General features: G+C 40.1%; 1 protein-coding gene across 1 annotated transcript in view; it reads right to left on the bottom strand.

Moving 5' to 3' along the window:
• Positions 1-579: 579 nt before the first annotated feature.
• The window catches only part of lyrm4 (LYR motif containing 4), a 218,872-nt gene continuing 196,335 nt past the window's right edge, over positions 580-23,116 (bottom strand). Inside the window, exon 3 of the mRNA XM_068054482.1 lies at positions 580-1,311. Coding sequence (XP_067910583.1) covers positions 1,258-1,311 — 54 coding nt within the window. The 3' untranslated portion in view covers positions 580-1,257. The remainder of the gene's footprint in view (positions 1,312-23,116) is intronic.

Below are 23,116 nucleotides of genomic sequence, written 5' to 3'. Positions count from 1 at the left end.
TGTTGCTCACAATAAATCAGATGATGCCATTTTACCAGGGTAGTAACATCATATCATGCAAAACACTTCATTATTCTTCCAATAAACAAGGTTTCCTTTACATTTGCAAAATCTCATTGCTGTAAAATAAACATTGGTTTGAGTTCATTCAGAGATCAATAAAAGGATGCAGACATTTTGGCTTCATATTTTCTGCTCCTATAGAGTTTCTTCACACTTAAAAAAAAAGAAATTTGAGTGCAATACCTGAACTACGATTGACAGGAAATGTGCAATATATGCACCATCTTTGGATTATGTATCTTCATTGTATGTTAATTAGTTGTGACCTGTGGTACAAGGCTCCTCAGTATGTGAGTAAGTGGACAAATTATGAGGACAGTTCACATGTAGTCAGTAAGCAACTTGGAGCTGATTATTCATAGATGTGGCCAATTCAAGGATAATAGAATGATGCAATTTTGACATTGCACAACTACAATTGCATAATTAAACAGGGAGTAAATTACATAAGCTCTTAAAATCCTACAAGAAACTTTGCAATGTAACTGAAACAAAGTTTTAATGCGATGCAAAAGCTTAATCAAAACAGTATTTTAATACAATGTGAGCTAATGAAGATATAATCACAAAGTGCTTCAGTCACTTGTGGTTGGTGATTTATATTTATTCCAATGGCGTTATATTACAAATGGATACAGTACTTGTAATTTTTGTAAGGTGATTTATTTAAAAAGTATCAGAATGTTTTGTTGCAGTACCATCCCATCAAAGTGAGGATGTTATAAATTGCTCCATTTCAAAACGAGGACACCACTATATCAATGTAAATATTTGTAGAGATTATTCTAGCACAAAATATTAACCAAGCCACTTTAACGATATTTCATTAGTGAGTTTATCTTCAGTTCTTGTATTGGACATACAGAGAAAATTGAAAAAACAAAAAAAAACAAAGCATTAGAACTACACAAAATGGTATACATTTAACATTGTTTAGCTGACCTGTACCCTTGCTCCAAAAATCCTAAAATATTGCAGATCACTGGCACTATATAATTAAATCAGCAGTGCAATTAAATAAATGCATTACATTGTTGTGCAAGTATTGCCATCAGAATATTTTACAGATCTGTCACACATGCAGGAGAGAGAAGCTTTAGTTCTTTGAAGATTGGGACACTGCGAGTTGGCTCAAAGGTGATAGATGGAATGACTCTCTTTTTAAAAGCACTTTTGTTGGCTCCTAATGCAGTTTCACTGATTTTCAATGATGAGCTTCTGCGCGGTGTACAAATGGCCGACGAGCACCTGAGGAATAAAAGAGAAAACTATCAGCAGACCTGTTGCCAAGTTAGTGGTATGTGCTTCCTAGCCTGACAGAAAGTCGTCTATCTGCTCTTTCAACCTCAGATGGTATAGGGCCTGCAAAAAAAAAAGGGAGATGGTGGTGTAGTGGTAAAGTCATTGAACTAGTAATCCAGAGGCCCAATGGTAATTGCCAGGCGACATGGATTCAAATCCCACCATGGCTGCTGGTAGAATTTAAATTCAATTAATTAATAAAAATCTGGAATTTGAAAACTAATCTCAGTAATGGTGCCATGAAAATACCATCGATTGTTGTAAAAATCCATTTGGTTCACTAATATCTTTTAGGGAGGGAAATCTGCTATCCTTACCTGGTCTGGCCTACATGTGACTCCAGATCCACAGCAATGTGGTTGACTCTTAACTGCCCTCTCAAATGGCCTAGCAAGCCACTCAGTTGTCAAGGGCAATTAGGGATGGGCAACAAATGTTGGCTTAGTCAGTGACACCCACATCCCATGACAGGATTTTAAAAAATCAGCATAGGAAGAAAAAAGGGAAAGGAAATAGAGGAATTTCAGACTCTCAAAATACAACACCATTATAGATGTTGACTGGGACTGTTATCCTGCCCATCAGGAAATGCCTTTTTTTTTAGGATCCTTAAACACATTAATTTACTTTTGCCAAACTGATACAGTGGAGCCAACTCAAGGTCACAAAATGCGCCCGACTAGAATTTATTCTCGTTGACTGTTCAAAGTACACAGTCCTCAAGTGTATAGAGGCACTTAGTGGGGAGTGCTTGCTCTGATTGTAACATGAAGAATTTGCTAGTGGGAGCTGAATGCTAGCCACTACACACATCAGTCCAGCAGTTTTTGAACATATTTATCAGTGGAGTTTGTGGAATACATGGTGCAACCAGAAAATAAGCAAAGATCAGCTACTCTACCAATAGGTTAACTTTAATATGTTTTCTTCCCCAGGTTTCTCACCATCTTACCTTTGTGATCTTCACTGGCCTGAACTTCTCTCCTGCAACTTTTAGTCCAACCCTGATTTCTGTGTATCTCTACTTATGTTCCATTGGTTCCACAATCTCCAATTGCCTCAGCCCTACTTCTCTGGAACACCCTCACTAAACCCTTGTGCTTCTTTCATTCTCATGCTGCCTTTAAGAGGCTTTTCAACCCCAACTTTCCAAACAAGCATTTAGTCACCTCTCCCAAATTAATCAAATAGCTTGCCGCCCATTCCTATTTACCTTCTTCCTCTGTAAAGCACTTTGGGACGTTTTTCTATAAAGGTTCGATTTAAATGCAAACAGTTGTTTGATGTCTGGTTAAGTGGAGGTGGTGAAGCATAAGGTGAGTGTGAGAAGTGTTACTTGGTTTTCCACCTTCCTCAGAGGATCAAAGAGGTGGCGCACGACTGGAAAGACCCAAGAACAAGCATGGAAGAAAATGGTAAAATTTAAATCAGGTGCCAAGTTTACCATTTACTCGACATATGCATGCCATGAAATAATGCTGGGCACCTGAGATAGGGTTAACCCTAATTATAGACTCTCTTTTTATCCCAGAATAAAACACACCAACAGGTTTCTTAACCCTAACCCTAATCCTAACCCTAACTGGGAAAAAATTTAAATATATGTTGTGACCCGTGGAGAAGTGGAACTAGAATAAACAGTGCACTCCTCCCACCTCGGTCGTAACACTTTAAAAAGGGATTATAATCTGTGTAGTACCTCTGCCAAAAACGTAAGAAAGAACTATATTTGTTCATGGCATCCATTTGCATGCATGCCTATTAAGGTTCCTATTCAAAAGGCGGAATAATTGACTCAGACATATTATGAGAGATGTCTGTGTGGGGTGATTTCTTTTTAAGTTGGCACTAGCGAAATGGCTAAGACTATTACCTGTTCCTTGCTCATTTGAATTCCACTGGCAGCAATGATAGAGGAGTAGTCCCCCTGTAAGCTACAGTTCCCATGACAGCCTTTTAAGAAGGCTTTCTTTAATCAAATTAATTAACCTAATTGCACTTGCTTAATTTCTCAAAGAAAAAGCTCCTGGACCTCACTAGCAATATTATTTTCCCATACAAATATTGAGAGCATTGGTCATATGGACTGCAGACCTGTTTAACATCACAGCCACAAATTTCATTGAAGGGAAATTGCAATTTTGTGCCCCCCCCCCCCCCCCAAAGAAAGACGTGTTCCAACTGTACTGAGTTGTAGGAATCAATGCATTGCTAACAGTTGGCTAGTTTTAATTGATGTGCAAGAACACACAATATAAATGATGTGACTTTCTGTATCTAATTCACAGTTGACCGAGGCTATTCAATACACAGCCAAATACCGCAAACCTGAATTGTTTGGGATCAAGCATTGATAAGAATTGCAACTGGTTTGGATTGGAGACCTCATTCCACATACAGTAATTCTGCCCAGCCAAAAAATAGCAATTTTAAGGTAGAAAATAAGGATGGCTCTTGACTTATCTGTTTTAAACTCAAATAAGAAGCCAGGAAAACCCCTGACTACAAGCTTCTATATTAGTCTGGCCCCATTCAGACTGGGTCTTCCTGCTCCTACTTAGCCTCTGTTCATTTCTCCATTTCCCGGCCTTGTGTCACTGGTCAAATTTATGCACAGGTTAAGTGTGTGAAGGACAATTAACATGAGCCCAGGAGGTGGTAGTGCAAAAGATCAGCACTGGAGAATTGAGGAAACAAAGCAGAGCTGGACCAGGACATTAGCTAAGTGCCCTCCGTCACTGTGAGCTACAGTATCATACACCACAATGACAGAGTAGAGGATAATAAGCAGGCGCTAAAGGGTTCAGAATGAGAAAGGCTGCAATCCAGCCAACAGCATGGAGACCACGTTTGAGTAGGGTTGAGATTAATTGAGCTGCAGCCAGGTGGTCACTCACCAGTGGGATCATGTGGAAATGGGTACCAATAATTAACAGCAATTTAAGAGGATCTCACCGCACACCACCCACATTTACTGCCAAAATTAGGTTACTTCGTAAAATTGGTATTTTTCGACAGTATATTTAAATTTGCATGGTGTTGATCCTGTGCTAATATAGCAAACTTAAGCTGATGGGTTTGCTTGTGGTGGTCACTCCCATTGTCAAACCAAATGTTTTTGAATACTAAGGTTGGTTGTCAGCTAGATTCCAGACATAACTAAAAGGAAATATTCACTGAAATGCACACCTTCCTATCTGCACAGTTTCAAACACTTTTTTCTTAAACAAACACTACCTGCTGGGGTTTTGGTTCAGAAATACTATCGTTTAAAACAAATTACATTTTCCACATTTGAATGTTTCAACATGCAGTCACTGCATAATGATTTATGGAAGGAACAATGGCTGATTTTCTCCTCCATAGGCCAAGAGTGGCAATGAGAAGTGAGGACCGCACAAACAAACAAACAGGGTTGACACATTGGCCACTTGGGTAAGCTACTGAAGGACCACACTTTAAATTCCATTATATTGTTGGTATAGCTTCCTCCTCCCTTGATAGATGGCAACTCCTTAAGTCATTGATTCCAACATATTTCTTGGGAAGGTTGTGACCCTCTACTATTTGCTCTTCAAGACAAAGGGAAAAATCCTCAACCCTACAGTATGATCTATTCAAGAATATGCTCTTTGTTCCTGTGGTGAGGATACATAGCTACCCATTCCAACCCTGAGAAAATGCATGCATATTGTAGTCTTCCAAAGTCTCACGTTTAACCAATTTTGAAAGTCACATTGAATCTTGTTCTGCTGTGCAATGTGGCATTTCCACAATTTAAACATTCCTGGTTCTACTGCAACCTTGAAGACCTTCAGAACCAAAAAAGGAAGACTTCTCTGTGCTTAATTTGTTTCTATCAGACTTCTTAGAAGATTTAACACATATTTTGATGTGTGTAATCTTATCTTATAATTGACAATACTATTTTGATTTGTTATTTACAGGTACTTAATTCAAAGTTAATTAAATATAATGAGGCATCAATCGATTTGGTTGAAGACTGCAGAAAAAAAAATATTCCAAATCAAAATTCCTTTAAATTATATTTGGATCTGTGGAATATTTAACAATACATTAAACCTGTTAGAAGCATATAAACTAAGGGTAAGAAATAAAAATTATTAGGCTATTTGAAGGGAACCAAAAATGTGTATATTCACTGAAGCCTCCTCACCTGGCTATACCTGCCCTATTCAAACCACAATGGTAGTGGTATGGTCCTTATCATATGGTCCTCCCACAACTCCGATACCTTTCCCTCTTTGGAACACCATCAGCTCTCCCTTAAAATCCCCCAAACCCACCCTTGACTTCTCTGCAAACTTTGACTTGGTTGACTATACCATCCTCTTCCATCAAATATCCTCCATTGTCCAGATCACTGGAGCTGCCCTCGCTTTTTTCCACCCTTACCAATCTAACCGCATCTCCAGCGATGGCTTTGCTTTATGCCCCAAAAATACATGCCGACATCTGGACTTGTATGAGCAGCAATTTGCTCCAGAAACATTGAGAAGACTGAAACCATTGTCTTTGGCCCATCACAATGTCCGTATCCTTGCCACTGATGCCATTCCCTACCCTGGTTACTGTGTCAGGTTGAACCAGACTTTTCACAACTATGGAAACCTATTTAACTCTAAACTGTGTTTAGGATGCTATATCATCCCATTACAAAGACTGCCTACTTTCACTTCCATAGCTTCAAACTTTGCTGCCCCTGCCTTATCCTGATTGCTGCTTAAACTCTCATCATTTCTTTTGTCATCTCTGGATATGATTATTCCAATGCTGTCTTGGCCTGGTTCCCATCCTCCACAGCCTATAAACATCAGCTTATCCAAAATTCTGCTGCCTGCATTCTATCCTGCAACAAGTACTGCTCACCAATCACCCCTGTCCTCGATAACTTACATTGATTCCTGGCGCACAAAAGCCTCAAATTTGAAACTTTAATCTCTTTGTTTAAATCCCTTCATGGTCTCATGCCTCCCTTTCTCTGTAACCTCCTCCATACATACAAGAGCTCTCCATTTCCCTGGCTCTCTGAATTTTTCCCCTTTTCACCCCACCACTGGCGGCAGTGCTTTCAACCATCTAGGCCTTACCCTCTGGAATTCCATCCCTAAACCTCTCCATCTCTACACCTTCTGGTTCTCCTTTAAGACCCTCCAAAAAAACCCACCTCTTTGACTGAGCTTTTAGTCACCTCTCCTAATATTTCCCTCTTTGACTTGGTGGTTTTTAAGCTCAGTTCATTGATAAGTGCAATTCAGGTTCAGGCAACTATGACCAGACTAAAACGCAAATCTAACTGAACTGCTTACACTTATTGGCAGAGAAAATTAAGGGCACCTTATTACCAAGGTAATCTGTTTTTATTTCAGATTTCTAGCATCCACAGTAGTTTGCTTTTGATTACTAAACTATGTGCATAACTTGGAGTAATCTGCTAAACAAGCAAAAATTACAAAATGAAATTTCAATTTGTAATGGGAATAGAGCACGCAGCACTTGGATTGGATACCTTTTTAAGTAAAGGTGCACAAAATCTCAGCCCAATATTCAGAGGACAAAAATTGACAGCACAAAACATTTCTCATTTTATAATCCAGTAGTGCCAAGTTCATAAGGCAAAGATTAAAATTCTTTGAGCCAATAACTAGTTAAGGATTCACAGTTCCTTATCTGCATTTGATTCTTGATGTACTTGATAAATCAGAAAACAGCACTAATTATGATCTGCCTCACTGGTTTACTAGTCTCAATGTAAGGTCAAGGTGCAACTCCAAGCCCTCCACCTGTAATATTATGGGCCATTTTATAAAAATGTGCATTTTTTAAATATCCAATTGATTTTCTGTGGAAAAAGCTATTTTGGAACGCAAGCAGAAATGCTTGTTGTGGAACTCTACCAGCAAGCAAATCACATATGGCCCACAGTGTATTCCACTGTGCAGGTCTGGCAGCATCTGTGGAAAGAGAAGCAGAGTTAAAGTTTCGGGTCAGTGACCCTTCTTCGGAACGGGTCACTGACCCGAAACGTTAACTCTGCTTCTCTTTCCACAGATGCTGCCAGACCTGCTGAGTGGTTCCAGCATTTCTTGTTTTTATTTCAGATTTCCAGCATCCGCAGTATTTTGCTTTTATTTTAGTGTATTCCACTGTCTTTCTAGCCAGCAACAAGGAGTGTCCATAACAAAGCACAAGGCAGTTTCCTGACATAAGCTGTTTATAATGCAATTTTGGATTACCTTACTCAACTAACCGGAAATAAAAACAGAAAATGCTGAAAATACTCAGCACGTCTGGCAGCACCTGTCAGAGAGAAACAGAGTTAACGTTTCAGCTCTGTTTTTAGTTCAGATTTCCAGCAAATGCAGTATTTTGCTTTTCCGTGAGCCTGAATATAGGTTGGTGACTTCCTCAAATATCAAGTTCTCAAAAGACTGTGGATAATGTATTACACTGTACCATGGGATTTGTGTATACAGTATCTTGACAGTGAACCAATGAGGGAGATCATAATTAGTGCTGTTTTCTGATTTATCCAGTACATCAAGAATCATTGGACCCTTTCGGCACAATTTTTACGATTAGAAAAAGAAATCGAGTGAAGACTGCTTTCTTCAATACTTTCTCATACCACTGGCAGATGGCAATTCAGAAAGATCACAAGTGTGATCATCTTATTAACTTTTGTCTGTCAATAAATGAAGATGACTGTTTGCAAAATAGGTTCCCCATTTTTATATTTACACTAACCATCTGAGAATGTAGCCTGCAGACAAAAGCTTTTAGTATTTCCCATTTATGAGGTTCAGTCATTCTAATCAAAATGGTCTGCGTATTTAGCAAATTAAAGAAATTAAAAATACAAGTCTTTGTCAATAATCAGATGCATTTTGCATAGTACACAGAATAAAGTCTTGCCTCGAATCAGAAGTTTGTGGGTTCAATCCCCACTGTAGGACTTCAGCACAAAATCAAGGTTGTAGTACTAAGAAAGTGCTGTATTGGGAGAGGTGCTGTCTTTCAAAGCGATATTTAACCCAGCATATCTGTTCAGGTGGACAGAAAAGATCCATAGCACTATGCAAAGAGGAGTCGGGGTGCTCTCCCAGTTTCCTGGCCCACATTTGCCCCTCAATGAATATCACCTGTTTGTGAAGACCTTTATTGTATTTCCTTCCATAACAGTGACAATATTTTTTAAATATTTTGCTGGCTGTGGAGTGCTTTTGGGACATCCTGAGGACATGAAAGGGAATGTAAATGTAAGCACTTTTTATTTATCAACAGTATCACACACCGTCCTGATTTGAAGATATATCGCCGTTCCTTCATCATTGCTGGGTCAAAGTACTGGAACTGCCGATCTAACAGCACTGTGGGTGTACCTACACAATATGGGTTGCAGTGTTTCAAGGCAGTGGTTCACTACCAGTTCTCAAGGGTAAGTAGGGATGGACAATAAATACTCGTCTTGACCGCGATGTCCACACCCAATGAACAGATTAATGAAAAAAATTCTACAATGTTCAAGTTAGAAGTATGTTGGAAATCTCAGTCACTGGGCGAGTCAACTGAAACTCAACAATGTCCAGGTCAAAACAGTTTGCCTGATTGGCAATCATGCCACAGGACTCAATATCCATGCCCTCCACCACCATCACACTATGACAACCATATATCTGATCTACAGACACACTGCAGCAAATCACCAAGGTTACTCCCCTGCAACTTCTACTACCGAGGATAAGAGCAGCATTGGGTCTGGACTTTGTCTGAGAGTTGGTTACAGCCGTGTGGTGATACCCCCATAACCTGCCAACATCTCTGTTGAGGCACTTTGAGTGGAGTATCAGTCAATCAGAGGGTGACTGATGCCTAAGAAAATTTATTCCAATACGTGTTGCCACATTCAGGAGAGTGGGGGGGGGGAAAGAGAGGGGCAGGAAAGGCAGGACGGAACATTGGAGAGGAGCAGGAAAAAGGGGTGCTCTGGTACATAGTAAATACTATTCAATCTCGACTCAGCTGAAGAAAAATCCAGCCCTTGCACATCTCCATTTGAACGTGTCCATAACTGAATTTGTATTGGAACCCTGATATACAAATTGCTGCAACATTTTTTCACCTAAAGTAAAAAGAAACTAAGGATATTAGTATAATTTTTTACTTGCTTGTCAACAATACCTTGGGCAATCCACTCTACAGGATGTTCTGTGTCAAAATCAATTTATTGCAGGGATTGCAAAATAAACCAAACACCAAAATATTACTCTTTCCCCAAACACATTTTACTCTACACAAACTCCTTTGGCTGCAAGTGTCGGATGATTCATTACATTTGTTCCACTCATCTCGTTTGGAAAGAGGCTTGAAGCAGTTTCCAAAAAATTCTGAAATCACTCTGACTGCTGCAATATGAAATGAGGGTAAAAAATGAAACTAGGAAACAGAATGAACAATAAGTAACAGGAGATGGTTGAAGCTCCCAAACGCCAGTCAGGGAGCTGTTACTACCTCACATTGACGGAAACAGGTAATCCAAGCCACATTATAAGTAGATTGCCAAATCTCAAAAGTTGGGAGGTCTAGTACTTGGCAACCATGATCATTTAGTTGCAGTTTCTTGTGATATCCTCTTTTCAATTTTGAGTTCCTTCTGGAGGAACCCCAACAGAAAATTTGACTCAAGTAGGTCTCTCCTGCTTCTCCTCAGTGTGAACTAATGTGAATCATAGCCATAAATACATCTGAGAAAGCAGGGAGTTGGGAAAGTGGACACACAAAAAGATGGTAATCACACCGTACATCTGTTCAAGTGAAGTTGAGGTAGAAGATCAGCCATGATCTTACCAAATGGCGGAGCAGGTTCACGGGCCAGATGGCTTTCTCCTGCTCCTATTTCTTATATTCTTTCAAGGAATTGATCTTCCCAGATTTAATTTGAAGTATAGAGCAATATTTTCCTTTCCTGAGCTCAAAAAACCCCAAAAGGAAATGTAGTATCCCTACCACAATACCCTAACCCAACAAATTTCCCAAAGATCCATCATGGGACATGATAAGCAAGTAACTCTGATCCTCCATGCTCTTAAAAAAAACAGGCTCTTGGTTCAATTCATCATTGATGGACTGTGCATCGTCAGCATGAATGATACTAACAAGCTTTAGTTTAAAAAAGAACAGTAAAAACCCAGTTACCAAAGCAGCAATCCAAGCTTTTTTTTCATCTGTCCTTGGGAAATGAGTGCCGCTGGCAAGGCCAGCATTTATTGCCCATCCCTAATTGCCCTTGAGCAGGTAGTGGTGAACCACCTACAACTGAGTGGCTTGCTAGGCAGTTAAGAGTCAACCACATTGTCGTGGGGCTGGAGTCACATGTAGGCCAGACCAGGTAAGGACAGCAAATTTCCTCCCCTGAAAGACATTAGTGAACGATTTAAAAAAAAATAATAATCCGGTAGTTTCATGATCACTATTAATGAAACTAGCACTTTATTCCAGATTTACTAATTAATTGAATTTAAATTCCTCCAGGTACCACAGTGGGATTTGAACTCATGTCTCCACAGTAGTAGTCTGGGTCTCTGGATTACTAGTCAAGTAACATTATCACTATTATAACATTATAACGATGACTGTATCGGTGCCGTTTCCTGCTCCCGCCCTGAACTGGAAAACTTTATCAACTTTGCTTCCAATTTCCACCCTTCTCTCACCTTTACATGGTCCATCTCTGACACTTCCCTTCCTCGACTTCTCTGTCTCCATCTCTGGGGATAGGTTGTCTACTAATATCCATTATAAGCCCACCGACTCCCACAGCTACCTAGACTACACTTCTTTACACCCTACCTCCTGTAAGGACTCCATTCCATTCTCCCAGTTTCTCCATCTCCGACGCATCTGCTCTGATGATGCTACCTTCCATGACGGTGCTTCTGATATGACCTCCTTTTTCCTCAACCGAGGATTCCCCCCACTGTTGTTGACAGGGCCCTCAACCGTGTCCGGCCCATTTCCCGCACCTCTACCCTCACCCCTTCCTCCCAGAACCATGACAGGGTTCCCCTTGTCCTCACTTTCCACCCCATCAGCCTCCATATCCAAAGGATCATCCCCCGCCATTTCCGCCATCTCCAGCGTGATGCCACTACCAAACGCATCTTCCTCTCCCTTCCCCTGTCAGCATTCCGAAGGGATCGTTCCCTCCGCGATACCCTGGTCCACCCCTCCATTACCTCCACCACCTTGTCCGCGTCCCATGGCACCTTCCCCTGCAATCGCAGGAGGTGTAATACCTGCCCATTTACCTCCTCTCTCCTCACTATCCCAGGCCCCAAACACTCCTTTCAGGTGAAGCAGCGATTTACTTGTACTTCTTTCAATGTAGTATACTGTATTCTCTGCTCACAATGTGGTCTCCTCTACATTGGGGAGACCAATCGCAGACTGGGTGACTGCTTTGCGGAACACCTCCGCTCAGTCCGCAAGCAGGACCCTGAGCTTCCGGTTGCTTGCCATTTCAACACTCCCCCCTGCTCTCATGCTCACATCTCTATCCTGGGCTTGCTGCAGTGTTCCACTGAACATCAACGCAAGCTCGAGGAACAGCATCTCATTTTCCGATTAGGCACACTACAGCCTGCCGGACTGAACATTGAGTTCAATAATTTCAGAGCATGACGGGCCCCCCATTTTACTTTTATTTTTAGTTCTTTTTTCATTTTTCCATTTTTTACAATTTTTTTGCTTTTATTTCATTTCATTGTAGTTTGTTCAGTTTGCTTACCCACTGTTTTTTTTCATGTTTGTACCTGCTGCTGTTCAATGATCAGTTCGTTAACACCCTATCTGTACTAATGCTTTGTCTTTCAACACACCATTAACATATTGTTTGCCTTTGCTCCATGAACTCTTGGTCGGCTATGTGGCCTTGTCCAATCTACACCTTCACCTTTGTTATCTCTTGCCCCACCCCCGGCTCACTTGCTTATAACCTTTGACATTTCTAATATTTGCTCGTTCCGAAGAAGGGTCACTGACCCAAAATGTTAACTCTGCTTCTCTTTTCACAGATGCTGCCAGACCTGCTGAGTGGTTCCAGCATTTCTTGTTTTTATAACATTATCACTATGCTACCTTCCCCATAGCCTAAGCAAACTAAAGAAATTTGACCCATGGTATAAACAAGATTCTTTCTTTTGGGCCTCCTTATCTCGAGAGACAATGGATACGCGCCTGGAGGTGGTCAGTGGTTTGTGAAGCAGCGCCTGGAGTGGCTATAAAGGCCAATTCTAGAGTGACAGGCTCTTCCACAGGTGCTGCAGAGAAATTTGTTTGTCGGGGCTGTTGCACATTTGGCTCTCCCCTTGCGCCTCTGTCTTTTTTCCTGCCAACTACTAAGTCTCTTCGACTCGCCACATTTTAGCCCCATCTTTATGGCTGCCCGCCAGCTCTGGCGAACGCTGGCAACTGACTCCCACGACTTGTGATCAATGTCACAGGATTTCATGTCGCGTTTGCAAACGTCTTTAAAGCGGAGACATCGACGGCCGGTGGGTCTGATACCAGTGGCGAGCTCGCTGTACAATGTGTCTTTGGGGATCCTGCCATCTTCCATAAACAAGATACAGCAACGGTATTCACTGAACTTTAATCACTCATGCTTGACACAATCACACTTAACAAGGACCAACTTCACTCATTGCTGTAATTTTTTTGGAAAGATACCTCCATGAGCTGCTCTTGTGCTTTTACATTCAGTATCAAGAACTATTGCCCTTTGTAGATTCCTTCATTGACACAACTGCGATTTTACTCTTGTCATGGGATGTAGGGGATAAAATTGCAGGTAAAAATCTGTAATTTTCCACTCCATGGCATAGCTCATCACAGAACTAACATGCTGCAACCCTGCCCTCTGTTATCAATTCTAAACATACATCACATTAGCAGGAACTAAGTTAATAAAAAGCAGTTTCCATTTTGGCACTGATTACAATCAAGGACATGGTTCAGTGTTGAAACACTATCTCTTATGGTTAAATGTGCAATTTTGCAAAAGCACAAATTTCTGTTTTTATTTCTGTAAAAGTCAGTTGCTGTTGTGTAACTGATATGTCCAGCTTAATGCTGCAAATGTTCATCTCTTAGTTGCTCATCAATATACTAGACCTATCTGGTGTAAATATTACACTAAGCACTTGAGGTTGTCCTAATCCGTTCTCTTATTTAAAAGAAATGTGGATTATATTGATTCTGGATTGTTAAAAGTGGTACAAAATGTACAAGTTAAACCAAAGCTTTTTGTGATAACAAAACTATGGACATTCCTACTGAATTTACAACAGTGTGATCAAAAAAAAACATTGTTCCATTGTTTCCTAAATTCACTACACAGTACACAACACATTAACTTCCAATGATATTGTAAACATGAATGGTAGAAATACTAGAAATGATGTCTAGAAGGATGGTAGCAGATGAGTTATTTAATGAGTATCTGAACAAGTGTGAAGATCACATTGAGGTGAACAAATCAGACATGGCCATTCACAACAATAACGTACTAAATAAAGGAAAAAAAGTGAAATTAACTGTTGACGTATCTAATCTTAAAAGTGAATTATAAGGAATAAGTGCTACAAGCTCTAATAATTGCCTTTGGGAAAAGACAGCCAATTTCAAGACAAGCTAAACGATCTGTTGTGTATCCAAAATCCTAATTCCAAAGATTCTTGTGGATTTCAATGTTAAAGGAGGGGCTGTATTGATTTTAATACAGAAATAGCATCCTCTTCCACTGCATGCAATCTGTGAAACATGTGTCAACGTGATCAATCTGTTTGGGCTCCCCTCTTGCCTTCACTAAGTGTTAACAAAAAACATAGCAAATCACTGCTAGGGACCAAATTAACCAACAAAAAAGGTTGTCATCAGTCTTGATTCAGGTAACCCAATCTATACCAATGTTACGAAATCGATGAACTACAGGAGGTTTCCTTTACCATGCTTCACTCCAGTACTTACATTTCAATAAAGACACTGAAAAAGAGACTTTCAATGCAAGGAAGCATCATAGAACAGGGATTATTTACACAACAGATGACTGAATATGAATATGTTGGAGCCTGTTTTCCCCTCCCACCCTCTTTTAGGCTAAACCCTATGACCTCTGATCTAACTCTGCACTTTCCATAACTTCACTAACCAATCCTAAAGCATTCATTATTTCAATACCACAGTGATAAGATTGCTACAACCATGTCACTACTTTGATCATTGTGGTAGGTGTGAATCACGTCTTTCGCTGAAAACAAATTTGCCAGCTGCTTTCATGATAATCTCATCTAGATGTCAGCCAGCCTCATGAAAATAAAACACCCTACAATTATTTGAGGTAGGGATGAGTGAGGTGTTAGAATGCCACCATAAGTAAAATAGTTCCTAGGCAGGTGAAAAACACAGATTTACTATAGGAAGCTGCTGCAATTTACAAATCCATTTGGCCACCCTCTCAGCTAATTAATTGCAACAAAACAAATTATAAATACATCCACTCCCTCCACTATCAGCATACCCTGGCTGCACTATCTACTGGATTCAGTGCAGCAACTTGCCAAGACTTCTTTGGCACCATCTCCCAAACCATTGACCTCTACCGCCTAGTATGACAAGAGCAAGGAACAGCATCACCTTCAAGTTTCTCACCAAGTCACATTCCTTCATTGCCACTGGGTCAAAATCCTTCTCTATACAGCCTGCAGCGATTCAAGCAGAAAACTGACTGCTACCTTCCCCAGGAAACTAGGAACAGGCAATAAATGCTGGCCTTGCCAGCAATGCCCACACCCTGAGAATGAAAACAAAATATTAAACTAAGTGGCAAATAAGTTAGGAGGGTAGCTAGGGAACTGACAGGTACAAACGTGAAATTTATATTTCATACTTCATTTAATTCACAAATAGTTGCCTAGTTAGTGGGGGAACTGCAGAAATTATATCCACACTGCTTGTAACATCAAAAAACAATGCTCAAAAATGGCATGGTACAGTCGAATAGTGATGCTATGCTTACTTTATTTGTCTACTTATCTGAATTAAAATCTTAACATAAACTTAACACTGCTCCCCCTGTGAATAATATTTCTGTGATGCGAGGAACTTAATAGGGCTACTTCTTTGATTTTGCAATTCCATCAAGAGCCACATTCATAGGGAGATAAAATCAGGGCATTGTAGCCCCATTTTTCTCCCATGCTCCACTTGAGTAGTGATTTTCAATTAGGAATGTGGAATCAGAGATACCACTTATATCTCACTTAACATGTACCTGTTGTGAGTGCTTGACCTGAACAGTAGGTGCCAAAAGTGAAAAGACTAAGGCGTGCTGACGAATGAGTATCTTTCACTCGATCAGCATTGAAGTTCATTTCAGAACAGAAAAGTACACCAAAGGACCAGTCTGTGGTGCCGTGAAAGGGCACAGGTTAATTCCTCTTCTTTACTGAATTTCTAGTGCCTACTTTGTTATCAGGCTAGAAATTCATAGCAACTCAGAAGGCATTCTTCGGTCCAGTGGCTACTAGCCGGCTACAGTCGATTAGGCAAAACTCAGAGTAGGTTGCTTATCTAGCTTCTTAGCTGTAAGCACATAAAGAAGGGAAAAACACTTTAAAAGATCCAATATACACTTAAAAGAAATAGCTTTGGTAAAGACGCAACAATGCTGAAGCATTGGATTTCTACGGGCACTATGCTTTGCTAGAGGAATTATTTTGTAATCTTAGTGATGGGGAAAAGTGGAGCATTCTGGAGCCTAACACCCATTAAAGAACTTCCCAAACAAAAGTTAATGGCCAATGTCGTAGGATACTCTTGGAATTCTTCCCTCTTACATTCCCCAAAGTCACTCGAGGGAGAAACCAACTGTTCTCTCCCCCTGTGTGGATAAACTATCAGAAAGCCAAGACTATCCTCAGCCCCCTGCCCCCAAATGGCCAAAGCCCTCATCACAGGAAAATACTTTTCACTGCTCATGCCCTTCACCCAGCAGGCCAATCCTACCAAAAACAATAAACACAATTATGCTCCCGAAATTCTCAACCTACTCCTGCCTATTCCAAAAAGCAGGCCAAGTGCACAGCAACTTTTCTCATTCGGGTGATTGGACCTTTCGGATTTCAAATTCTCAAATCATCTTTCTCTTAGAGACCAATCAGACTCTAGAGACATCTCCAAAGCTACCCTGGGAAAATATTAAATCATCATCCATGCCTCTAGGAAGTCAAAACTAACGCCGAGTATGGCAGCCTAGTGATTATGATGCTGTTTTTATAAAGTATTTACAGCACAGACCATTCGGACCAAAATGTCCACATGAGCCACCTCTACAACTAATCCCATCAAATTATCCTTCTATTACTTTTGCTCATATGTTTGTCTAGCTTCCCCTTAAATTCTTTTGGGCCTCCTTATCTCGAGAGACAATGGATACGCGCCTGGAGGTGGTCAGTGGTTTGTGAAGCAGCGCCTGGAGTGGCTATAAAGGCCAATTCTGGAGTGACAGGCTCTTCCACAGGTGCTGCAGAGAAATTTGTTTGTTGGGGCTGTTGCACAGTTGACTCTCCCCTTGCGCCTCTGTCTTTTTTCCTGCCAACTACTAAGTCTCTTCGACTCGCCACAATTTAGCCCTGTCTTTATGGCTGCCCGCCAGCTCTGGCGAATGCTGGCAACTGACTCCCACGACTTGTGATCAATGTCACACGATTTCATGTCGCGTTTGCAGACGTCTTTATAACGGAGACATGGACGGCCGGTGGGTCTGATACCAGTGGCGAGCTCGCTGTACAATGTGTCTTTGGGGATCCTGCCATCTTCCATGCGGCTCACATGGCTCACATTCCCCTTAAATGCATCTATGCTATTCACCTCAAATATTCCTTGTGGTAACAAGTTCCAGATTCTAACCACTCTCTGGGTAAAGAAGCTACATCTGAATTCGCTATTGGATTTATTAGTGTCTATCTTATATTTATGGCCCCTAGTCTAATCTCCCCTACAAGTGGAAATATCTTCTCCATGTCTATCCTAATCAAACACTTCCATAATCTTAAAGACCTCTATCAGATCCCCCTCTTTTCTAAAGAAAAAAGCCCCAGCCTGTTCAATCTTTCCTGATAGGTTTCCCCTCTCAATTCATGTTTCATTCAAGTAAATCTATTGCATCTTCACCAGTGGCTCTATATCCTTTTTATAATATAGAGAGCAGAGCTGTTCACAGTACTTCAAATGTGGTCTAACCAGGGTCTATACAATTTTAACATAACTTCTCTGCTTATCAATTCTATCCCTCTAGAAATAAACTCCAGTACATTTTTATGGCCTTTTGTTTAATCTGAACACAGGCTTCCCTATCTCTGTGGAAGTGGTTCAACAAGCCATCAGCTCCACTGCAGTGGCCTCCTCTTTCACCAGAACAGGCATACATTCCATTCCCAGCAACAACAGAATTAGCTATTGCCTTAGTCTTCAAGTAACTACCTCTTATTGGATGATTCACTCTTAAACTGTGACTTCAAAATCCTGGGGAAAGAACACTTTGCTAAACTCCCAATCAGATCACTATGTTCACCCAATTCAAACAAAGCAGCATTTATCTCCAGATGGCACAGACTACTCAATATCTGCTTACTCAAAGTCAACAAAGCTCGCACATAGACTTAACTCACAATTGTATTTTTCCTTAATGTGAAGAAGGCCTTTGACAAGTAGAACAACTTTACTTTTGTTGTATTCAAAAGCTTTGAATATATAAAGATGTACAACTAAAATATTCACTGACCCCAGTGGCCAAAGAAGCCCAATGGTCTAGACGCAGGCCAAACATTGACATTAAGGGATACAAAAAGAACACAAAGTATCCTGCGCATGGATAAATTACTTCTGTATATACCCAACAACCAGATCTTTGTTCAGTTTATGATGTCTGTTATCCACCAATACAGACACCACAGGGCATGTGGGTACAAGATCAATTACATCAAGACAAAAGCCAGGAACCCTGATGACATCACTGTGGGCTTAATAGTTCTACAAATGGACAATCAGTTCCTTTACACACACAGAATCTGTATACAGGGTTAACTAACCCCTTCAATCCTGAACAGAATTCACAAAGAACTAACCCTCGTGGCAATTTCTACTAATCTCTCTGCCTGGTATATTCAGTATCCTGTAGTAAGAAGCCTCTCAATATGGTTACCCCAGTATCAAATGCTCTCAGTATACCTACTACAATCTACCTTTAAAGATACTGGACCATTCAATCTCCGACTTACTATGTAAAGACAGGTAACTACTCAATCTCCAAATAACTCCAGTTTTTGGAGCATGGGGTGGGGATGATGAGAGTGGGTGAGATGAGCAAGGATAACAACTGTTGAATTACTAATTGCCAGGAGAGATATATGGCAGACACAAATTGATTGCTATTATCACAGAAAACCAATGGGTTACCATGGAGTCCCACCTCTGCCATCCTCTATCTCCCACCACCACTTTATTCAAAAGTCCCTGAGATTTCACTGAATATTACCAAACAGAATATATGTCTTCATTTTAACATTGCCATCAACCCTGAGCCTGAACCTGAATATCATGCTCAGCTACATAGGAAATGGCTTTGTAAATTGGTTATGAGGTGTTTCAATTACAATTTGGTCTATTTGCTAACATCTGTACTTGTGCTCACAGCTAGATGGAAGTTTTCAACAAGTAGACAGAATTATTATAAAGTAAAACGTTTTTTTCATCACCATATATGGAATAAAATGTCTAGCCTTAAAAATGAACTCCCAATCACAGCATATTGCTCATTAGAGAAATACAAGGAATACCCATCATCTTTTCCATTCACTTCTAAAGGTTGAGCCCTTAATGCATTACTTCAGCAACTCCAATGACTTATCATGAAGCCAATCTTCCTATAATAATTGATTCCAATTTTTAACAAGTCCTTCTAACAATGGACATCTGTTTGTGATCACCACAATAGATCACTTATGCCATGGCCATAGAGAAATCATTTACTGCAGTTACTAAACCTCAACGTTGGGACCTCTTGCATTGGTGACTTACTATAGAGGTTGCAGCGCCACCAGGCACTTCCTCCATATATTCTAGTGCTGACTCGAAGCATAAGGATACTGAATATCAATGAGTCAACGTCATGATCCACACAGCAATTGTTCTCGATCCACTCCATTACCTCCTAGGTTGTCCAGAAAAACTCTCCTAGATCCTAGCTGTTTAGACACTACTTGTGTGTCACCTGGTCATGGTTTTCAACTCTTTGATGAATAATAATGATTGATAACATGCATTGCCTGGATTCAAATGTTGTAGAAAATTCCCCAGAAGTTCCTCAAGAAATGGCCCTCCTACCTTGAATAAAGCAAGTAAAGGCATGCCTAGTACCTCCTTAGTGGCATGCAAGCCTATCACTGACAGTAATATACCTTGCCCATAAGTGATAGGACTTAATGAAGCCTTACAAGCATTGAGATTGCCTCTTCAGAGTTATCCAAGCCCACTCACTTGAAAGCTACTTGGGTCACACCATCTAGCAGTTGAAAGTACATTTATACAGTTTGTATGCATGATGTCTTGTGTTTTCAGGTTACAGCTGCCTACTCTATATTATCTTGTACTATACATTGTACCTTCAAAAAAAAATCTATGGATATTGTGGGTGCCTTCAGTGACAATGTCAGGCTGAAACATCCTAATTCCTCACAAAGGACAGTTTGTAAGCAATTTGTAGTGATTAAATGATTCATTACAGATTACTTCACATTTTGCAATGCTTTTAAAAACACAAAATAAAGGTTACAAAAGGATAGTCTCAGCACCATCTTCAGGCTACTGAGTAGTTGTAACAGAAGACTCTGTTGTGACCTCTAGTATTGCATCAGAACCAAAAACATGTAAGATAAGTTGCCATGGTAAATGCACGTACGAAACACAGACACCTCCTGGTAATACCTCTGGAGTACGTGTGACAGCTGACTAATAACCAGCTTCCATTCCACAGTAGTTTATTGTAAGAAAGTAGGCATTGAAAGTAAGCAAGAATGAATGAATGAATGAATTTTATGCACAACCACAAACACAAAAATTAAGAGATCATCCTTTCAGTGTAAGGGATACTGCAAATTTTGAAACAAGAGGGAGCAATTTTGAGATATGTAACCATTTTCAGAGACATAATGTATAAAATATACATACAGTGTGCTGGGTTAGCAAAGAAAAAATTAAGCAGCCACTGACAGTGAGTTTTTATATGGAGCTCTTTAGATCTGTGTCTTATTCATGTTGCATGCTGCAATTTCACATGCATCCCAGCTGAACCACTGGCCAATGATCCTTCTCTTACTCCCTCTGGAAACCGCCTATTCTCCTTCGATGACCGGGGAAGACATATGTCATGGTACAACATTTCAAGATTTTCACCTTCCCCTACATCATTAATTTCTCCTCCCAGTGGCAGTTCAATTATAATCAACAGCCTACATTAAAGTTCCTCTATTCTGTCTCTTTCCATCTACCTAATATTTAAGGACATTTTCAGCTGGTTGTTGCAGCAGTTGCCGTTGCATTCTGTACACACGCCGCCAGCTCTGCTCCGTTCACCGGCGTGCTCATTTGCACACTAATTTTAACATTGTGCCAGTGATGAGAGTGGAGCTAAGTGTTTGCTGACTCTAAGGTCAGACATTATAGTAGCCAGCTGTAAACTTTGTTCAGTCTTATGCAGACAAAGAGACGCACAATATTTGTAGAAGCTGCAGATTAAAACATAGGTGACCATCAGAAGAGAAATTGACCGAGACTGACCAACACCTACGAAAAATAAAATAAAAAATAGTATGTCCTTGTTGCTGGTTGTAATTTTTGTCATTTTTCCCTTAACTGCTCTGGGTTTTTTGTCAATTTTTGAAGTGTCAAATCACCTTACTAATCGCCCAGACGAGACTGAAATCTGTTGCAAGGAAAAATAGGCACAATCCCAGTTTTTAACCACTCTTGTGATGTAGGATAATCATAATAGCAAGTCACAGCATGACAATGTTACCTTACATAAACACAGACTGGATATTAGCAAGTGTCAGCATGCCTGGGACACCCAGTTGTGTTTAAGTACTCCTTTATTGTTTAATGTTTTTTTCCTCGTCTTTATGTGCCACGTTAAAAATTGCTTCTCTTTATTGTACTTGCTGAGAGTATGGGTCAGGGAACACTGTTGGAAGGTGAAGCAATTCTAACCTACTTCATATTTTAAATCATTAATGACCACTATGGACTCCAAACTAACAGCATATCACAGACTTCCAATACATTCCTACCATTCACTCACTTCTCTATGTAAATGGATAATATAGATGTGTCCTTGTTAAAAAAAAATAGAATGGAAGATCAACTTGTTCAGGTTTTTAATCACATTTTACAATTATAAAACATGAGGTTGACAGCACTGTACACAAACAGACCTATTATACATTTTCTATTAACAATGTTTCAATATACTCCATTCTCAAACGCCATCTCCCTCACAGTAAATCCTTGCAGCAACATTGCTCTCAATATCAGCCCATGCTTTGTACTGATGATGTAGGAAATGTGAGACAGTAATGGTAAGATACAGCTCCCACCACAATTCCCCACATTACTGATCTTAATCCTATTAATGCAGGGATGCACCAGGACAAAACCACAGGAAGAGAGTGGGGAAGAAAATCAGGTGGTGTGTCACTAGCAGATTTCAGAATTCTTTTACCATTTTCCACAGAAAGGATCTAGATAGGAATAATTTAAAAATGCTTTTTGAGTTAAAGATTGCTTTAAAAGGATTTAGTATTTCAGGATTTCAGTATTTCAACTCATGCCGGGTTGTGAAACTGAAGTCAGAAGAAAGGTAGCTAATATAATCAGAAATTCTTCCCCAGAAACCAAATAATAAGTAATTCAGTTGTTTTTCTCTATTAACACCTTGCACCAATTGTAGTGGGAAAGTTTTAATCTCTGCTTGATTGTGAACAGTTAGAATTAAAGCAGAACCTGATGCATCTAAGAAAAAGTCTAGCTTTCAAAAACAGTACAATGAAAAGGCCACAAAAAGACAGGACATACAGCACGAGAGAATTTGCAGCATTGGATACAGAGAAATTATTTTAAGAGATTATAAAGTAACTAAAATGATCTACTGGTGTTGCGGTAGCATTGCATGTTCTTTACTTTGCATCATTGTGCAAATCTAAAGTTCTACCAACAGAGCCAAGTGACACCTATCACACCTATCGCTTTGTACATTTCACCTTAAACAAAACAGCTGACAACTTGAACCAAACTTTATCCCCCTCCAGAGATTGAAGAAAGGCACATGCAAAAGACACATATCTGGTTCAGGTCATAAAGAGGTTCCATTGTTCTTCACTTGGGTTATAACAACCATATGAATGGTTCAAGAACAGACTGACTCATCTCTCATAAAAATAGGAAGTACAGACTGCTTGCAGAAACTGAGCCACTGAACCCAAGAAGTATTTACAGCATACCCAAATTCATAACACTTAAAATAGATCATATCTAGATCCTTTCTGTGCAAAAACGTCCATCATAGCTGCTCTTCACCTTCTCCAGACAGTAATGCAGCATGTCGATGGTCCGGGTGAAG

Source organism: Heterodontus francisci, chromosome 2 (genome assembly GCF_036365525.1).
Source record: "Heterodontus francisci isolate sHetFra1 chromosome 2, sHetFra1.hap1, whole genome shotgun sequence".
In the NCBI taxonomy this organism is placed as follows: Eukaryota; Metazoa; Chordata; class Chondrichthyes; order Heterodontiformes; family Heterodontidae; genus Heterodontus; species Heterodontus francisci.
This window is presented reverse-complemented; position numbering and strand designations above follow the sequence as displayed.